The sequence below is a fragment of the Mastigoproctus giganteus genome, chromosome 14, assembly GCF_048544385.1.
Source record: "Mastigoproctus giganteus isolate SK-2022 chromosome 14, ASM4854438v1, whole genome shotgun sequence".
Classification (NCBI taxonomy): domain Eukaryota; kingdom Metazoa; phylum Arthropoda; class Arachnida; order Uropygi; family Thelyphonidae; genus Mastigoproctus; species Mastigoproctus giganteus.
In genome coordinates, this window is record NC_143588.1 from 39711204 (window position 1) to 39731402 (window position 20199).

The 20199-nt window shown below is 39.8% G+C and overlaps 1 protein-coding gene across 2 annotated transcripts in view; it reads left to right on the forward strand.

The window, feature by feature from the left end:
* LOC150075075 (coronin-2B-like) overlaps positions 1-19771 on the forward strand; it is a 432519-nt gene extending 412748 nt beyond the window's left edge. For both annotated transcript variants that reach the window (XM_090388986.1, XM_090388985.1), the window contains one exon: positions 19603-19771. In XM_090388986.1, the coding sequence (XP_090245112.1) occupies positions 19603-19734 (132 nt within the window). In that variant the 3' untranslated portion in view covers positions 19735-19771. The remainder of the gene's footprint in view (positions 1-19602) is intronic.
* Positions 19772-20199: the final 428 nt, after the last annotated feature.

The following is a 20199-nucleotide window of genomic DNA, read 5'->3' on the forward strand; positions in this document are numbered from 1 at the left end:
AGATGCAAGGTTTCTAGGCATTTCAAGAGTTGGCGGTTAATTGATTTCTCCATTACTTTAGAAAGAGTAGAAGTAATTGCAATGGGACGATAATTGGATGGGAGGGATTTGTCACCGTTTTTAGGAACTGGCTGGATACGAGCAAATTTCCAAGCAGAAGGAAAAACACCTTTGGAATAAGAAAGTGAAAAAAGGCCGCAAACAATAGGAGTAAGTTCAGGAGCACAGGTTTTGAGAAGTGGAGAAATACCATCGGGACCTGGAGCTTTCTTAGCATCAAGATTCGTCAAAATCCTTCTGACAGAATTGCTGGCAGAATTGTTTATAAACATATATATTTCACCTCATGGCCTATGTGTTGTCTTAGTGCTTACCATAAGCAGTGCAACTAAACCTGTTCTTCGTTTCTCTATTTCATTAATAACTCTTATAATACAAACACCTGAAAATATACATTTTGCTTGAATGTATCAGTATAATCTCTCAATATATGAAGGACGTTCAATAAATTATTTACCTGAGGTACTTCCCATAGTTATATTTCAATGATCGGTGATTTATCATGTTTCTACATATCTCAACTTGAATGATACTAATTTTGATCCCACTATGTTTTTAGGTTGTGCTGTTAGCAATAACATTAGTAGAGGCATATGATGCAAGAAAGCTAGCTTATATAGCATCAGCCAAAAAGAAAAACCCCCTTCCAATTTCACCCATCCATTCACTCCAAATGTTTGTCTCGGTCTGCCTTGAACTTATTTCAGTTGTTGACCTCCACTACAACAAATGGAAGTTTGTTCCAACTTTCAACCACTTGCTGGCTAAAGGCAATTTCTGCACATCTATTCTACAGTTCTCTTTTCTCGGTTTGAATTTGTCCCCTCAGGTGAGTAATTTGAGCAAGAGAAAAAATCCCATCAGAATTGATCTTGCTAAAACCATTCAAAGCCTTATGCACCTCAATTAGATCACCTCGCAGGTGATCTAACTGAGGTGTATAATTACCGTGAGTATAGCACCACCCAGTTGGTATGCTATTCTGGGGTTACTGCTACCCATACACAGTACTTTACATTTGTCAATGTTAAACTTCAGCCTTCCTGAAAGCCTTCAGTTGCCACCTCTCAGCCCATCTGTTCAGCTTTTCTAGATCCTGTTGCAGTAGTGTACTATCATTATTGTCATTAACAACCCTGCCAACCTTCATATTATCTGCAAACCTAGACATTAACCCTGATATACCTTCATCAGTATCATTAATAAATACAAAAAACAATGATGGGCCCAACACCGAACCCCCGGGGACTCCACTAATAACATTAGTCCACGAAGAGCAGTGTCCATTGAGAACCACTCTCTGCCTTCTCTCACTCAACCATCCTTTTATCCAACGTAGCAACTTGCCCTTAATGCCATACTGCTCCAATTTTCACAGTAGTCTTCCATGTATCAAAAGCTTTCCTAAAATCCAAGTATATGATATCAAAATTATTTTTTTACATCCAGTTCCTGTGTTACATATCGTAGTATCCAATCAGATTGGTCAGGAAGGATTTTCCCCTAACAAGCCCATGCTGTCTCTGAACTATAGCTGCAGTCTTCTCAAGATGATCCTGCATTGCTTCTTTATCCAGTGACTCCATTGTTTTCCCTGGAATAGAAGTTAAACTAACAGGTCTGTAATTACTGGTGTCATCCTTTGATCCCCTTTGTGAATTGTGGACGACACCCAGGGTGCTGAGCTGGATATCATCTTTCTTGGTGATTCCCTTCTCCTCTCTCTCTCTCTCTCTCTCTCTCTCTCTCTCTCTCTCTCTCTCTCTCTCTCTCTCTCTCTCTCAGGGTAACTTGGAAATTTAGCTATTGCAGCGTAAGCCTCAGACTTCCTTGCACTATATCACTAGTAATAATAATAATAATAAATGTGTGAATGTAGATGCAAAATACTCATTCAGTTTGTTAGCTTTCTGAGCAGGATCAGCAACTGTCAAACCATCGATATCAAGTGGACAATCTGATTCATCACCTTACTTTCAGAGTTAATATAAATAAAGAAGTCCTTGCTGTTTTTCTTAGCATACTTTGCCAAATATTTCTCGTAATCTGCCTTCGCTTGCCTAATCTGCTTTGTAACTTGATTACAGACTAGCTTATATTTGCCATAGGCTTCTGTGTTGCCTGATAATTTATATGCATCCCATTCATTTTTATTCTCTGCACGAGTCTCATTAATTGATTTGACAACCATTTAGGCTTAAACCTTGAACAATATTTATTAATTCCTTGAATGCTCTCACTTAGAATTTGCTGTTGGTAACATCATCAGTTGGTCCCACTGTACAGATAAAAACTGTGTGAGACTACTGTAGTCACCTTTAGGGAAGCAAAAACTCTTCCCTTTACCCCTAATGGTAATTATATCTTTAAATAAATCCCACACCACTAGGTGGCAGTGATCACAGTGTACTGTGATCACTGGCACCTAGTGGTTCCTTTATCTGCAAATTCTCAATACAGGAATAATCACTGCTGGTAACCAATTCAAGAGTATTATAAGACAAGCTTTATTACCCCAATTATAAGACAAGCTTTATTACCCTCTCGAACATGCTGCTGCAGAAAACAATCATCCAATAAATCTAAAAAAGCCTTGGTAGTGTGTGAATGACCAACCCACAAGTTCCAGTCAATATCTGGGAAGTTAAAATCCCCCATTATAAGGCATTCTGATAAGACAAACTTTATATTCCAATTATAAGACAAGCTTCATATTCCAATTATAAGTCAAGCTTCATATTCCAATTATAGGTCAAGCTTTATATTTCAGTTGTGCAACATAACTTTACATTTCTGCAACAGCTAAAGCAGTAATTCCTATATATTTTATATAAATAAGATGAAATAAAATTTGGAACCAAATTTTTAAGAGGGTGAATCACATTCATTTCACTTTCCACTATTACCGTACAGTGAAATTGTCACACTTAAACAGAATATCAGAAGAAACATTCAAAAGTAGTGCACAAATTCCTGACTTTGTCAATCTTTAATGTGAAGCCTCACCTAATTTTATTTACTGGTTCAGGCAAAGAATGAAGTTTAGTGTAACACATTTAGATTTTAGACTGTGCGTGCGTGCGTGCGCAGTGATTAGCAGTAGTTACATGAAAAACTTACTGAGCATTCTGGCTTTCCTTTTTAGATAACTGACTACAACTACAAATTGTTTCAAACAACCCACAATCACTCTCAAAAACTGATTGTAATTATTTTTATAAATAATTCAAGAATGTAGTGATGTGATATATCAAATTTTCTATAAGCAACTGTAAAGCAGTCCTTTCACAACTTGTTTCTCTTGCAATGGTCTGATTTTAGTTTCTTAAATTTCATCAATATTATCTCTCTCTCTCATTCAGTTATTATGTTTAACAGTTAGTGGCGAAAATTGATCAAAATGTTTTTTCTGAACTCTTTTTCTTTCTGCTTCAAAAGGTAATATTTAACTCGGTTGACAAACTAGTTTCCCCCTAATGGTGATTAAACGAAACTCATACCTTGCATTACAGTTAGCTCATGATACCTAGAGTGAGTTAGGTTCAAGTAAAGGCAAGGAAATGAGTCATCCACAGTGGTCAGTCTCCTAAATTACATATATCTACATCTGGATAGCACTGATTAATGGTACTTATGGTGATTGCATTTAGTTTTAGTATTAATAGTGGAAAATGATGCAAGAAAGGAAGCTTATACATCATCAGCCAAAAAAAAAAAAAAAAAAAGCAAAAAAAAAAAAATTTTACCTATCCATCCCCTCCAACAGTTTGTCTAGTTTTTCCTAGAACTGATTCAAACTACCCTCTTCCATCACAAAAGATGGAAACTTGTTCCAACAGTCAATCATCTGTTCCCTGAAGGTGAACTTGTGCACATCTATTCTGCAACCATCAATCCTCAATTTGAATTTATCCCTCCCCCCATGTGCATTGTCTGAGCAAGAGGGAGAATCCCATCAGAATTGAGTTTGCTCAAGCCATTCAAATCCTTAAACACCTCAATCAGATCACCTCGAAAGTGCCTAGTTTCAAGACACTGTAATTTTCAGCACCCCCTTCGTTCCCCTCACCAATGTCGTTGCCCTTCTCCTGTAAAGATTTCCATAAAATGAGGCTTCCTGACCTGTAGTACTCAAGATGTGGTCACACCATTGCCTTATACAATGGGATAATCACTTCCTTATTTCTGCAAGCAAAAGTCCTGTATATCATTGACAAAACCCCATAAACTGTCCTGCCAGCCTGTTTGCACTGCTCAGAGAATTTCATATCAGACTGCACAATTACCCCCAGGACCTTTTCGTCTGATTTTAATACTGCACAATTGATACATTATTCTAGGATTACTGCTACTCATATGCAAGACTTGAATGTGTTAATATTAAACTAAAACTGCCATTTCTCAGCTGATCTGCCTAATTTTTCTAGATCTTGTTGTAGCAGCATAAATTCATTATTGTTGTAAACTCCCCTGCCAATCTTTGAATCACCTACAAACTTAGACATTAGTTCTGATATACCCTCATCAGTATCATTAATAATTATAGAGATCAACAACGGGCCCAACACAGAACCCTGTGGAACTCCACTAACAACATTAGTACACAAAGAGCAGTGTCCATTGATAACCAGTCTGTGTCTTCTACAAATTATTCCTTTATCCACAGCAGCAATTTTCCCCTAATGACTCACTGCTCCAATAAGTATAGCAAGCTTTTATGTGCAACAGTATCAAAAGCCTTCCTGAAATCTGAGTATATGATATCAAAATTATTTTTTGCATCCAGCTCCTTTGTTGCTGCATCATAGTATCCATTCAAATTGGTCAGACAAGGTCTCCTGTTAACAAACTCATGTTGTGACTTAAGTGTAACTGCACTCCTGTCTAGATGGTCCTGCATTACTTCTTTAACCAGTGACTCCGTTATGCTCCCGGGAACAGAAGTTAAGCTAACAGGTCTATAATTACTCATGTCACCCTTTGGCCTCATCCTTGTGATTTTGGAATGCATTCACATATCTCCAGTCCATATTGACCTCCTCTTAATCCAAAGATGCTCTCATAATTATGACTAAGGGTTTGCATTAGCATTAGTAAAGACACATGATGCAAGAAAGCAAGCTTATATAGCATCAGGCAAAAAAAATCCTTCCCATTTCACTCGCTCCAAATGTTTGTCTGGTTCTGCCTTGAATCTATTTAAGCTATCAACTTCTACAATGACAGGTGGAAGTTTGTTCCAGCAGTCAACCACCCGCTGGCTAAAGGCAAACTTCTGCACATCTATCCTACATCTTTCTGCACTCCTTTGCTGCTTCATTTAATATGACTGAATCGATCTCGTCCACTCCTAGTGAGGCGCCTCCGTAGCCAGGTGGGCAAGAGCAGCAGTGCATAGCACACGCTTCTTGATTAGACCGGGGTTTGAGCCCGTGACCACCAAATACAGAGGATGCGAAAAGGTCAGGGAATGACCACTGCATATCCCCAGAGCAATATGGCCTCAGTTGCTAATGCTCCTAAAAACCAAAACAAAAAAAAAAAAAAAAACACTCCTAGTGTATTTTTTATGTTTAACTTTAACTACTTCCACTTTTCTTTCAGTTATCACAAAATCATTCAGCTCATTGTTAGTGTGTTATTAACTTCTGGAATTACCCTTAAGAATGAATTTCTCATGTGTTAATGTAAACAAAAATACCTGTTCATCATCTCAGCAACCTCAGCAGGTTCATCAACAGTTAAACCATTATCAAATGGACCAATGTGATTCAACCTCTTCCTTTTACTGTTAATATAAGCATAGAAGTCTTTGCTGATTTCTTTGCCAGAGAGTTCTTGTAATCTACCTCGGCTCACCTAATCTCCTTTGTGATTTGATCGCAGACAATTGTATAATTACCATAGGATTCAATACATTCAATTCAATACCACGAGATACAATCATCCAATAAAGCTGCAAAATTCGTGCTAATGTGTGAATAACCAACTCAAGTTTCAGTCAATATCTGGAAAGTTAAAATCCCCATTATATAATACATTCTGATTTACTGGCTCACTCTGTTTTTCTATACAATTGTTTGTTGTACTCATCACAGTCATTAGGGCCTAAAACACACTCCTACTCTCAATTTTGTTTTCCCAGTGCTTGGATGACTCGACATCATCACCAAAATTCAGCTGGATGCACCGCCTTAGATTTAATATTCTTCTTAACTAAACTCATAGCTCACATAGCTCAGATGAAATCACAGCCTAATTAGATTAACAGTAGCCGCAGGCAGAGATAGATATGATTCTTGCGCTGCTTCTATTGAAATCAGCAGCAGCCTGGAAAGCCAGTTGCTGGGGATTTCAGGAACTGCTGGGAGTCATGAAACAAGTAAATACATGGGTTGCATTAGAGTAACTCTAGAACAGATGTATGTATACTTGCATGCACACCAATGCTAGAAATATAGTAAATAAATTTGATGAATTTCAAGTGATGGTTAACACATCCAAGAGAGATATTGTTGGGATATCAGAGATGTGATGCCACTCAGATATAAGGGATGCAGAATTGGAATTTGGGGAGTACAATGTGTACATAAAGGATAGGAAGGGTTATGGTGTTAGTTAAGAAACACAAAATCTAAGTTAATGCATCCAGTTGACATAGATGGACAGTGCAATGTTGAGTCAGTTTGGTGTGACATAAGCACTGGGAAAGCAGAAATGAGGGTAGTAGTTTGTTATAGGCCTAATGACTCTGATGAGTACTGTGAACAGTTATACAGAGAAATAGTGGGCCATTAAATCAGAGAGCGGATTTTAATGGGAGATTTTAACTTCCCAGATATAGACTGGAACTTGTGGGTTGTCCACTCACACTCTAGAAAGACTTTTGTGGATTTATTGGATGCTTGTTTTCTACAGTAACATGTGAGAGAGGCAACAAGAGGGAGTAACACTCTTGATCTAATTATCAGCAGTGATTAATCATACATTAAGAATTTACAGATAAAGGAACCACTAGGTGGCAGTGATCACAGAGTACTGATGTAGGATTTACTTAAAGATGTAACTACCATCAGGGTAAAGGGAAGGGTTTTTGCTTTTGTAAAGGCAACTACAGCGGTCTCGAAGATTTTTTAGGTCCTATACAGTGGGACCAACTCATGATGTTACTAACAGCAAATTCTAAATGGGAAGCATTCAGGGAAGTTATTTTGGAAGCTACTAGGCTTTTTATTCCAACTAAGAAATACTGCTCTAGGTTTAGGCCCGAATGGATATCAGATGAACTTATGAGACTCGTGGCAGTGAAGAAAAATGCATGGGATGGACATAAATTGTCAGGAGACACAGAAGCCTAGGTAGATACAAGCTAGTCTGTTATCAAGTCACAAAGTACTTTAGGAAGTCAAAGGCAGATTATGAAAAATCTTTAGCAAAGGATGCAAAAATAAAACAGCAAAGACTTCTTATTCAAGACTAGTTATTCAAGTAGAGGGCCAGATGTATATCAAATTCTAACAGGAAGTTAAATGATTTTGTAATAACTGAGAGCAAAGTGGAGGAGAAACTGTTGAAGTTAAACATAGGAAAGGCACCTGGGGTACATCTATCCAGTTATATTAAAGGAGGCAGCAAAAGAAGTAAGCAAACCCGTAGCCATAATCATGAGAACATCCTTAGATTCAGGTGAGGTCCCCATGGACTGTAGGTATGCAAATTTATTTACGATTCAAAAGGGGGATCGAAAGGTGACCTAGTAATTATAGGCCTATAAGATTGACTTCTGTTTCAGGGAAAATAATGGAGTCACTGGTTAAAGAAAAATTCCAGGATCATCTAGACAAGACAGCAGTAATAATTCAGACAGCATGGGTTTGTCAAGGGGAAATCTTGTCTAACCAATTTGATTGGATACTGTGATGTGGTCACAAAGGAACTGGATGCAAGAAATAATTTTGCTATCATATACTTTTATTTCAGGAAAGCTTTTGATATTGTTGCACACAGAAGACTACTGTACAAATTGGAGCAATATGGCATTAAGGCCAAGTTGCTACAATGGATAAAAAGATGGTTGAGTGGGAGAAGACAGAGAGTGGTAATCAATGAATACTGCTCTTCGTGGACTAATGTTTATTAGTGGTAGGTATCCCTCAGAGTTCGATGTTGAGCCCATTGTTGTTTTGTATATTTATCAATGATATTGATGTAGGTATATAAAGATATACCTACATCATGTCAAAGTTTGCTTAATATCAAAGTTTGCAGACGATACAAAGGTTGGCTGGATTGTTAATAACAGTAATGACAGAATGTGACTGCAACAGGATCTGGAAAAGTTGGATAGATGGGCTGAGAACTGGCAACTTAAGTTTAACGTTGACAAATGCAAAGTACTGCATATGGGTAGCAGTAACTCTAGAGAAATATACCAACTATGGGGTGTTACACTCATGGTAGTGGAGAATGAAAGAGACCTGTGGGTAATTGTGCTGTCAGATATGAAGTTTTCTGAACTGTGCAGACAGGCTGCCAGAGTATGTAATGGGGTCTTATCAATGATATACAGGAATTTTGCGAGCAGGGATAAAGAGGTGATTATCTCCTTGTTTACGGCAATGGTCAGGCCACACCTTGAGTACTGCGTACAGGTCTGGAAGCCTCATTTTAGGAAAGAGGTAGAGTTGCTAGAACACGTACAGAGAAGGGCAACAAGACTGGTGAAAAGAACAAAGGAGTGCCTTATGAAGAAAAGCTTAAATTCTGCAAATTGCAGCTCTGGAGACTAGGCACCTGTGAGGCAATCTGATTGAGGTGTATAAGGCTTTGAATGGATTGAACAGGCTCATTGCTGATGGAATCCTTCCTCTTGTTCAAATTACAAATCTCAGGGTGCATAGATTTAGACAGTGGGTAGTTGATTGCTAGAACAAACTTCCATCTGTTGTTGTGGAAGTTGATATATTAAATAAATTCCATGCAGAACTAGACAAACATTGAAAATAAATAGATCAATGAAGTGGGAAGGGTTTTTTTTTTTTTTTTGGCTGATTCTGTTATAAGCTTGCTTTCTTGCAGCATGTGCTTCAACTAATGCTAATAATCCTTCCACATCTCCCGTCCTGCCTGACCTTGTATTGCTCCTCGCTCTGGTGACTGCTGAATTTGTTGATTTAAATCGCTTTGTTAAGTATTCTGCTGAAGAAAAGGCAAAGTATGTAACTTCTGCATTGCTGGATTGTGAAAAAACTTTGAGGAAGAACGGTTTCTACCACATGCTGTACCATGGTGGACTGATGAACTGAAGGAGCTGCGTCTTCCGGTTCAGAAGGTGGAGAACCATTATCATAGGGGTAGAAGGTGGTTTTCTTCTTCTTCTGAGCAAGTGGTACTGAAAATAGCTTCTGAAAGAGGGCAACCTACTCTAAGAAAATTATTGAGGCCAAGAGGAATTCTTGTCGTCAGTTTGTTGAAATCTGTGGATCTGCTGATCCATGATCGTCAGTTTATAAGTTAATTTCTGAAAAAATTTATTGTAGCGGCATTGTGTCCTCGGTTGTTACAGAATGGAGTGAATCCTTGGGCTGGGAGGACTCAGTGTCACAGATTTTGGTATAATCTGTTGTATACAGATGATTAAAATCATGATGTACAGTCTTCTATTTTGAAAGAGAATAATTTGTATGATAAAGAGGGGTGCGAGCCTCCCTTCTCTTTGGCCAAGCTTGATGTCGCTTTAGAGGCTACCAAAACTGGGATGGCTCCGGGGCTGAATTCTTTGGATCCAGTCTTTATAAAGCAGGTGCATTAGGTGAGTCCTGCTTTATTTGTACAATACCTCAGTGAGGGTGTTTTTCCCTCAGTCTGGAAGAAGGCGGTATTGAGAATTATTCTCAAAAGGCTCTCCGGGCTTTTTGGATGAGCCTTGATTGTATTGACCCATTGCTGTTCTTCCTGTATTGGGGAAGATCTTGGAGAGGTTGATCATGCCTGGTCAAGTACTATGACGCATGGGGTCTTTCTTCTCCAAATCAATATGAGTTTAAGAAAGGCTCCTCTTTGGAGAATGCTGTATATAAGGTGCAATAAGTTTGAGGGCCAATATGTTCTGAGCTTGTTTATTGACTTTCAGGGGGCATTTGAGGCCCTGTGGTGGGGTAGCATCCTCCGCAGGGTTAGAGCATCCCTTTGTCCCTGTGTGCTTTGCCGCCTTTTTTTAGGACTATTTCCATCAGAGAAAGGTTATTGTGAGATCTAATTATGCCCAGATTGAAAGATCTGTGGGGAGAGGCTGTCCACAGGGATCAGTCCTTGAACCTCCTGGCTGTCTGGAACTTTGTTCTAGAATCTTGCTTTGCATGATGTTGAGGGTACTATTGCGATAGCTTATGCAGATGATTTGGTCCTTCTTGTGTGGGGGGGAACTCCAGCAAAGAGTTGAAAGTGCAGGCAGAGTTGTGCCTAGCCCGTTTACTATCTTGGGCTTCTCTGCATAAGCTTAAAGTTTCTGAGCAAAAATCCAAGGCTGTGCTGTTGAGAGGATGCCTCAGCTGGTCGCGGCTGCCTGTATGTTGTTCTGGGAGCTTCTCTCTCCAAGTGGAACAGATGATTCTGTATTTGTGGGTTGTCCTGGAGGAGCAGCTCACATTTCTGGCTCATGCCAGCTAGAGAAGGTGAAGCAGGCATATGCCAGGCTCCAGTGCATTACCCACGTGGATTGGGGTATTAAAAGAGGGGCCTCTACCTCCTTTACGATAATATCTTTATCCCAATCTTGACATACGGGGTTGGAGCTTGGGGAGGGAGAGTCGAGCATTCTCATGTCCATCGGATCATATTCTCAACACAGAGGCCTGCTCTTCTGGATATAACCAGGGCCTGTAGGACTGTCACAACTGATGCCTTATGTGTGTTAGCTGATAAGTTGCCAGCTGACCTGTAGGTTACGAAGGCTCACCTGAGTTACCGCTTGAAGAGAGGAATCCCTGGATTGGTTTTCGCCGTGCGGTCTTGCCTAGTCGGGCTGACGGATGCAGCCTTTAACATAACAGCAAGTGGAGACAGATTAATGGGGAGGAAGAGTCAAGCATTCTCATGTCCGTCGGATCCTTCTCTCAGCACAAAGGCCTGCTTTTCTGGGTATAACCAGGACCTGTAAAACTGTCAACTGATGAGATAGAGGCCATATGGCAAACACAGTGGACTACCTCTGAAAAAGAACATCATTTGCACTCCTTTATTCCCCTCTGTTCATACTGTTTTGGGATAAAGGTGCTTTCAAATGTCCTTGTAGACATTACCCCAGGGGCTCACATCTGGTGAGTATGGACTTGGCACACTCAGGATCCTGAGCTAGATACCATCATTCATCTCTTTCTTGGTGATTCCTTTCTACTTTCTCTGTCTCTCAGGGTAACTCGGGGAATTTTTTTTTTTTGGCTGGTGCAGCATAAGCCTCAGGCTTCCTTGCACCATATGGCTAATAATAATAATAATAACATTGTACTGCCCATATTCAAATTCAGCATCACTTATATCTGAGTGACACCATGTCTATGATATCCCTACAGTGTCTGCGTTTGATGACCTGACCAGCATTTCAAGTTCATCAAATTTATTTGCTATGCTACTACCGCTGGTGTACATGCAAGTATACCTGAACCTGTCCTTACTCACAGTTATCCTAACACAGCCCACATATTTCCTTGATTCGTGATGACCCACAGCATGTCTTGAAATCCCTGGTATCTTGCTTTCTGGGCTACTGCATGTTCCAATAGAAGCAGTGCAAGAATTCCTTTTACTTCTGCCTGTGGCTATTGTTAATCTGTTAGTCAATGTATTCCCCCAAGCTAGCAGTTTTCCGACACATGTAACACTGCCTCGATAGAGTCAGCAAATATTCTTGCACCCTTTCTATTTAAGCATATCCCATCCCTATAGAATCAGTTTCTCCTGTTAACAAACACAAACCAAGGTGAGAAAAATTCTATCTTATGAGTCTTGCACAATCTCTCTCTAATTCTTTGATCATGTAATCCCTCCTATTATGTCTGAGCAGAATTGCAGACTTCTAAAATTTAACCCTAACTTACAACCTTTTTTCAACATTGCTCTGTATGTGTTAAGTAAGTCCTCAGTTCTCTTACCCCTACGATTTACCTGTATAACAGCATGCGATTTCTATGATTATGTGAGCTGCTGAAATTTACCATATGCCATATTCTTCCTGCAGTCCCAAAATTTCAGAACCATCAAAAGTTCTACAGATATGGTGTTAAGAATTCTTATCTTTTTCAAGAAATTTTTATGATTTACGTATACAGAAACAATCTGCATAACAACATGCAATTGTAACCTGAAATTGTCCTGCGGCATGTAAAACCACAGGTCGACCATTTGACTGTTGGAAATAAAACGTGATATCCTTATACAAAGGGTACTAGGAAAGTTTTGCAATACAGCTTTGTTTATTTAATTTTTTCAAAGTAATTTCCTCTACATTCAATACACCTCTCCATCCTCCGAAACCAATCTTTAAACCAGTTCTGCCAAGTTTCACTAGGGAGTAAAGACACTCGTTGTCCCAAGCCCGTAGAAGGTCCTCATCACTGGAAAACTTCCTCCCTTTTAGCTTCATTTTCACATGCGGGAACAGTGCAAAGTCACAGGGAGCAAGGTCTGGTCTGTAGGGAGGGTGCTCAAAAAGTTTCAGTCCTGTCGTGGTCAAATATTCGGTGCAGGCTTTGGCGCGGTGAGCTGGAGCATTATCGTCCATTCTTGACTTTGGCTGCAGGTTCTTCATAGATCCAATGACTTTAGGCAGGCATTGTTCAATATACCACTTAGCTGTGACTGTCTTCTGCGTGTCCAAAACGACACGTTCCACAATTCCACTCGATTTGAAAAATACAGCTATCATTTTCTTCTTTACAGATCGGGATTTTCTGACAATTACGGGTGTGTCGTCATCTTCAAAGACCCAAACTTTGTTTTGAGCCTTGGTCGGCAGATCGTAATAGTACAGCCAAGTCTCGTCACCTGTCACGATGTTGTTCACATACCGAGATTGTCCCTTATCAAACTTTTTTAACATCTCCCGGCACCGAGTCACACGTCGTGTCATCTGCTCTTCAGTCAGTTGATGCAGCACCCAGAGAGAACAAAGTTTCTTCACGTGCAAATGATCTTGCAGAATCGAATGAATTGCTGGTGCATTTAGGCCCAAAGTATCCTCTATCTGTTGGTAGGTCACTCGCCTGTTTTCGTCAAGCATTTTCCTCACAGCAGTAACGTTTTCCTCCGTAACTGACGTTCGTGGCCTTCCCGGCCTCCCAGAATCCTCCAGAGTGAAATTTCCCCTTTGGAATTCTCTATACCACCTGAATATCGTTGTACGATGTGGACAATCATCATCTAGTGCAAGAGTCATTTCTTCTAAGCACTGGTCTATGGTTAAACCATGCATGAAATTATACCGCAAAACTGTCCTTGTCTCATTTCGTGACCACGATGCCATCACAAGCACTTTACATTCTCACTACTAATGAATAACTGAGCCCATCGACTTGGCGCGGCGGCTACTATGCACATATGAACATGTCTCAACATGCAGCAACAAGCAGCTTCCTGTGATTCATTGTTGCGTCATATTTCCCAGGGGGGAAGTCATTTCAACCACCCAGACACCACAAGGTGATTATACCACCACGTGGCAACAATCTATAAGCAATATATTGGATGCCATCTTCCCGAAACCAATAGAGCCAACACTGCCAGAGCAACTTATCATCTGTCAAGATAATGAAGTTTATTCAACAGACACTCAGGAGCCACCCTTCACACGGGATGAACTACAACAAATGGCAACCCTGATAAGAAACCGAACTTATTAGAACCCGAAATTATTAAGAAGACCGTGGAGATCGTTCCAGACCTCCTCTTACACCTATATAACAGCTGCTTGGCTAAGGGCATCTTCCCCAAAAAATGGAAGACAGCAAAGGTAAAATTAATCGCCAAAAATTCGAACAAACCACCCCACCTGCCAAACTCTTATCGGCCAATAGCCACACTGCCAGTTGCAAGCAAACTGCTTGAAAGACTACTCTGCACAAGGATACATCAGCATTACCAGGCAGCGAAACTCACAGAGACATTGCAATACGGATTCAAGAAGGGTTCGTCTACTGTGGAAGCCTTGCGTAGCCTATTGGAATTGAGCAGCAAACTGCAATAATAAATATCTTCTAGCCATCTCCGTTGACTTCGCTGGGGCGTTCGACACCATTTGGTGGCCGAGCGTACTGGCAAGACTAAGGCTGGCACAAGTGCCGATCAACTTATACTCCATAATTAGGTCATATCTCTCCGAGAGACGCATCATCGTGGAAGCACCTTATGGTAGAGTGAATCGTGATGTCCACAGGGGCTGTCCCCAGGGTTCTGTTCTGGGGCCGCTCCTGTGGAATATGGTTTTGGATGGGTTCTTGGCTTTGCACCTCGGTGATGTGCACTCCCAGGCCTTTGCTGATGATTTGGTCCTCACCATTGCTGCAGATAGCCGGGCTCAGCTAGAGGAAAAGGCCAATCAGGCAATGCTGATATTGCAAAACTGGACCAGAACCCACTGCCTGACGATATCAACAACAAAGACGTCCTCCGTCCTGCTAAAAGGCAAGCTTGATATACGTAGACCGCCACAAATAAAGGTGGGACCTACCACAATAAAATTAGTGACCCAGTTAAAATATTTAGGAGTTATACTGGATGGTAATCTTACCTTTAAACACCATCTAACTTATATCAGAGCCAATATCAAAAGATACTCTGGATTGGTGACTAGGATCGTCAGGCGGGACTGGGGGTTAAACCAACGCACCCTGTCATTGTTTTATAAAACAACCTTCCTACCGATCATCACTTACGCCTCAGCAATATGGTTTTCCAAAACAGGAACTGTAGTAAACCGACGCATCCTTGATGCAACGCAAAGAACAATCCTACTGACAGTTACATGTGCTTGTAGGACAACCAGTACCCACGCGCTGCAGGTCTTGGCCGGAGCTCTTCCCCTTGACTTAGAGATCATGCGTAGGGGAATGAACTACCACATAGAGAAAGGAATACCTTGTACATACCATGGCTATACTGTGGACGTTAATGCACCACAAAAAAATGAAAAGACAAGGCTGCAAAAACACCTGATGCAAGTTTGGCAGGAGCGTTGGGCCAACTCAAATAAGGGAAATATCACCAGGAAATTCATTCCAAACATCGACAGGATGTACCCCAGTCCCCCAACTTGGTTTCAACCTGGCTTATACACCACCTATTTATTGACTGGTCACGGGGCCTTTAAAGCCAAGCTGGCAGCGCTGGGGATTGGGGTGGATCCGAGATGTGCCTGTGGGGAGCTTGAGTGCTGGGAGCACATTATGTATGATTGCACCCATTATGAGGACCTCAGGTGCAGACTGATCACTGCAATACACTACCTCCCCAAGAACTTGGAATTACATCTATTGGACTCACTTGAGGAATACAGGGAGCTAAAGGAATATGCCCAAAAACTATTTGGTAGGCGTAAAACACTGATAGCCATCTACAGAAGAAGATAAAAAAAAAAAAAAAAAAGAGAGACACAGAACACGCGTGGAGAGGACTCAACTAGAACCTCGCCCAGGAACCTGCTTACTACTAATCATCTAAAACCAGCGATCGCAAGAATAACCCCATGGAGCTGCGGATCTTCCCATGATGAAGAGAACCACAGCCATAGCTAACAGACCAACAATGGACCTGACCAGTGTTCATAGCTGAGGAAAAATATGGCTATCAATGACAGAGAAGACCAACGAAGATAGAGAAACTCCAAGTTGCTGCCTCAACGGAGCCATATTGGCTCTATGCTCTGCACTCTCTTGTGCAGTGCAATTCTTTTACTCCCACTCCCGGCAGGGGAGAGAGGTGACGGCTTGCTGTCGCCTCTCTTCCCTGCCACACCATTTCTTCCCTCTGGTGGGGCATGGGCATGCCTCACTGAAAAAATGGGGGTCACCTACCCTATCGACCCTCTTCTTCCTATTTCACCCCCCAGCCTTCACTCTCCCCTCCCAGCACTTTTTCTTGCACAGCGTATAGCCTTACACGTCCAAATTTAAAATACACCAAAAAATTTCGCCCAACCTTTTAGGCACTTTAGAAACAGGCTTTCAGTGTCAAACCCCATATTAGTGCTTTAATGTAAGTGATTTAAAATCAACCGCGGTCGTTCCAATTTTATTTTAGGTCCTAGCCACTAAAATCCCAGGAAAGTAAGTGGCAGGACCTGCCAGTGTACAATTGACTCAATGGTAACACCCGGCTAGCCTCCACGTGGCGAGGTATGGGCAACGTCTGGTCCCATTAGAGGCCTGGCGGCCAATAAGCCGGATAAACAATGGGCACAACATATAACACTACTCATGACCCACACACTTCTAAATCTCTGGCTTTGACAGGGTACTGTCACCGATACATAGAACATTCGTGGAGATGGGAGAAATCCCAGGAGCTGCTGTACCCTCAATACCTCATACCTCAACTTTCCTAGTACCCTTTGTATTTCTCTCTTTCTCTCTCTCTCTCTCTCTCTCTCTCTCTCTCTCTCTCTCTCTCTCTCTCTCTCTCTTTTATTCTTACAAATTAAATGAGAAATAAGCATTTCATAAAATTTATAGTCTATGTCCTCAATTGTAATTTATTTGAATTCACAGCTTCGATTTGGGTAAACTGAGAGAAATTACAATTAGCATAGTATGAAATGTTATATTATTCATAAATGGCACCAATTTTGCTGTGGAATTAGGTTCATTTTGAGATATTCCTTAAACTATTGTGAACAGTTACAGTTACGTTTTAATTCCTTTAGTTTTACTCAATCCAAAATCCACTTATATGGATTTTGGATTGAGTAAAACTAAAGGAATATAACATCCTTGAAACAACATGCTTCTCCAGTGAAAAAACTTAATTACAGAAAGTATATGAATAAAGTTTTTTGTAATTATATTTGAAGTGCAATCCAAAACATTTGCATATTCAGTTTTATCAAAATACATTAAAATTTGAAAGATAATACTACTACAGTATTATGCCAAAATCTAGTGACAACATACAAGTAAAAATGTGTTTTCTATATGTATAATTGAGCATCATATTATAAGTTTAATTTTAAAATATGTGATCATTACTATTAAAATTACTATCTATTCACTGTTCACCTGATCCTATTTGAAAACAGAAGTTATGACACAAGGCACTCTGTTGTGATTATCTGATGTTCTTGGCCACATCAATTGACTTCCTCAGTGTGCTGAACCACCATCTTGTGAACCAACAGAGAATTTGGCAAGTGATTACGGACAACAAATAAAAGAGTGAAAATAACCATTCTTTTGTAACAGAAGGAAGGAAGGAAGATACCTGTATAATTTTGGGGGATGAATAAGGGCAGTTCAAGGTGGGTCCCCAAATTTGACCCCAGTGCAGAAGCAATTCAGAGTACGGTGTTGTGAGGAAGATTCAGAGCTTTATGGAAGGGATCCTGAAACTTTCATCTCCAGAAAGGTCAGTGCAAGGTAGATCCCCAAATTTCTGACCCCAGTGCAGAAGCAATTCAGTATTGTGAGGAGGATTCAGAGCTTTATGGAAGGGATCCTGAAACTTTCATCTCCAGAATTTTTATGAGAAACATGGGTTCATCACTGGGATCCTGAGACCAAGCCAGAATCAATTCAATGGAAGCACAAGGGTCTCTCCCACTGAAAAAATTATGGACACAACCAGCTGGCAAGATTATGGCCACCATTTTTTTTGAGATGCTGAGGGAATTTTGTACATTCACTACACACAAGTAGACAGTCACTGGGGAATCGTATGCATCCCTACTGTACAACCTAAGGCAGTGTTTACCAAACTTTTTTATCATGCTATTTTTTCAGTCACGGAACACTTTTTATCTCACAACATATTCACGGAACACTTACGAAACACAAGTTTGGCGAGAGCCAAAGAAGTGTTGCTAATATTTTATTACATATGGTGCACTGTGCATCAGGAACATTTTATTTCCAACACATGTAAAGCCAAAATTCATGAAAATACTTTCGTTTAGGTCTTTTATTAGTTGGTTCCTGTTTTTTCATTTTGGATTTCTGGGGAACAAAGGCTGCGATTGTTCATTCTCACTTTGAAGTGCGACAATATTGTGTTCATTTTCATCGACCACAGTTGTACTACTAGAAGTACTTTGCTTCTCATTTTAAAGTTCCTTTTTTCAACCACCAATCCATGATCACATATTTTAATAATATTTCGAAATACTAATAATTATCAAAAAAAAATTTATACAAGGAAGTGAGTTCAGTTATATCGGTTTGCTTCCTCTTCTCCTTCAACCTGTGTACTCCAGGCTAAATCACATATGAATGGCATACTAATCACCATATTGCTACTTTTTCGGTGTCATTACCTCTACGCATACTTCTCTATTCAAAGCCCACCAAAATAAAGTGTTCTGCAGTCTATTTTATTATTAGTCTATGTCAGTATATTAATAACTGAAAAAAAAATTATGTTAAATAGTATAATGATAGTGAAGTGATGTACGCTACAAATATGCAAAATTTATTTATTTATTTTTGCGGAACAGTTTGAGAAATGCTAACCTAAGGGATGCATACAACTCCCCAGTCATATACAACCCTTAGGTTGTACAGTAGACTTGTCATAAAGGAAAAATGCATGGAAAACTTTCCAGAGGTGTGCTGCTTCTTCAGGACAACACACCAGTGCACAGCTCCCATGCTGTTGCTTTGAGAGACCAACTTTATGGAACTTTTCCATTCAGGTTGTGCTGTTGTAACAGAAGGAAGAACAATACCTGTATTAAATTATGGATTTGCTGAAATTGGAACATCATTCAGTCATCGAGTTTCTCACCAAAGAAGGAAATGGGCCCCAGGCCATTTATGAAAGCATGATGGCTGTGTATGGCAATAGTGCACTTTCAGAGTACCAGGTGAAATTCTGGTCAAATACAACCCAGATCTAACCTCCAATAACTATTTCCTGTTTCAACTCCTCAAGAAAAACTTATGTGGACATCGTTCTGCTGATGATAATGCACTGAAGTCTGCTGTTTCTGTGTTCTTTGACGGACAGGGCAAAAAATTTTGTGTGATATTTCCTCTTTACCAACAAAATGGAACAAGTGTATTGAAGTTTGGAGAGTTGCATTGAAAAATAAAACCAGATTTTTGCCCATCTCATTTCCTTCATAAGTAGGTAGATAATTTATTGAACGCCCCTTGTAATTTAATTGTGTTGATGTTTGAAAGATACTGTAACATTCAATCTTTGTACTTCTACCTGTTGGTGGGGGGAAATAGAGCAGTAAAGAAACTTAGGAAGTAATTTGAACATGTATATTTACAGTTAATTAGTTGCAATTGCTACTATTAGTTTTACTCATTTCTTTTCTTTTGTTTTCTTTTTCAGTTACGTCAAGCTTATAAAAAACAGGCTGCAGAAATAAAGAGTCTTAAAGAAAGCCTAGCTTTGAAAGATAAGCACATTCTTGAACTTGAAGAGAAACTTCAGAAATTAATTACAAATCATCACCAGATGTAATCTAAATTACTATTTAAAATTATTCTTTGAACAATTGCTCCACTGTACTTCATTCATAATTTGATATTCTTAAAATATTTCTCTTCTATAAAATGTTGCATTTGTATGCTATTTTGTGAGCATCAATCATTTGGAAGCCAGCAGAATATTAGCTTCAAAGAATTAGTGAAGTTAAAATAGTTATACCAGAATTCTTATCTTGCTTATCTTTCTTGTCCACATATTAAAAAAATGTCTTGACATAACAAACTTCACTACGCCTAGAAGACATTTTGCTTGTACGTTATTGGTTTTTTAATCTCACATTTCATTAATAAGCAGTCAGGGACATTAAACGCTCAGATAATCTGTGGGGGGGGGGTAAGAAACTGTCTTGTAGCATATCATTTATCTTCCCAAGACTAAACAGTTAGCTATTATAAAGCTATAGTTAGTTCTCATTTAACAGAATACATCACCATTATT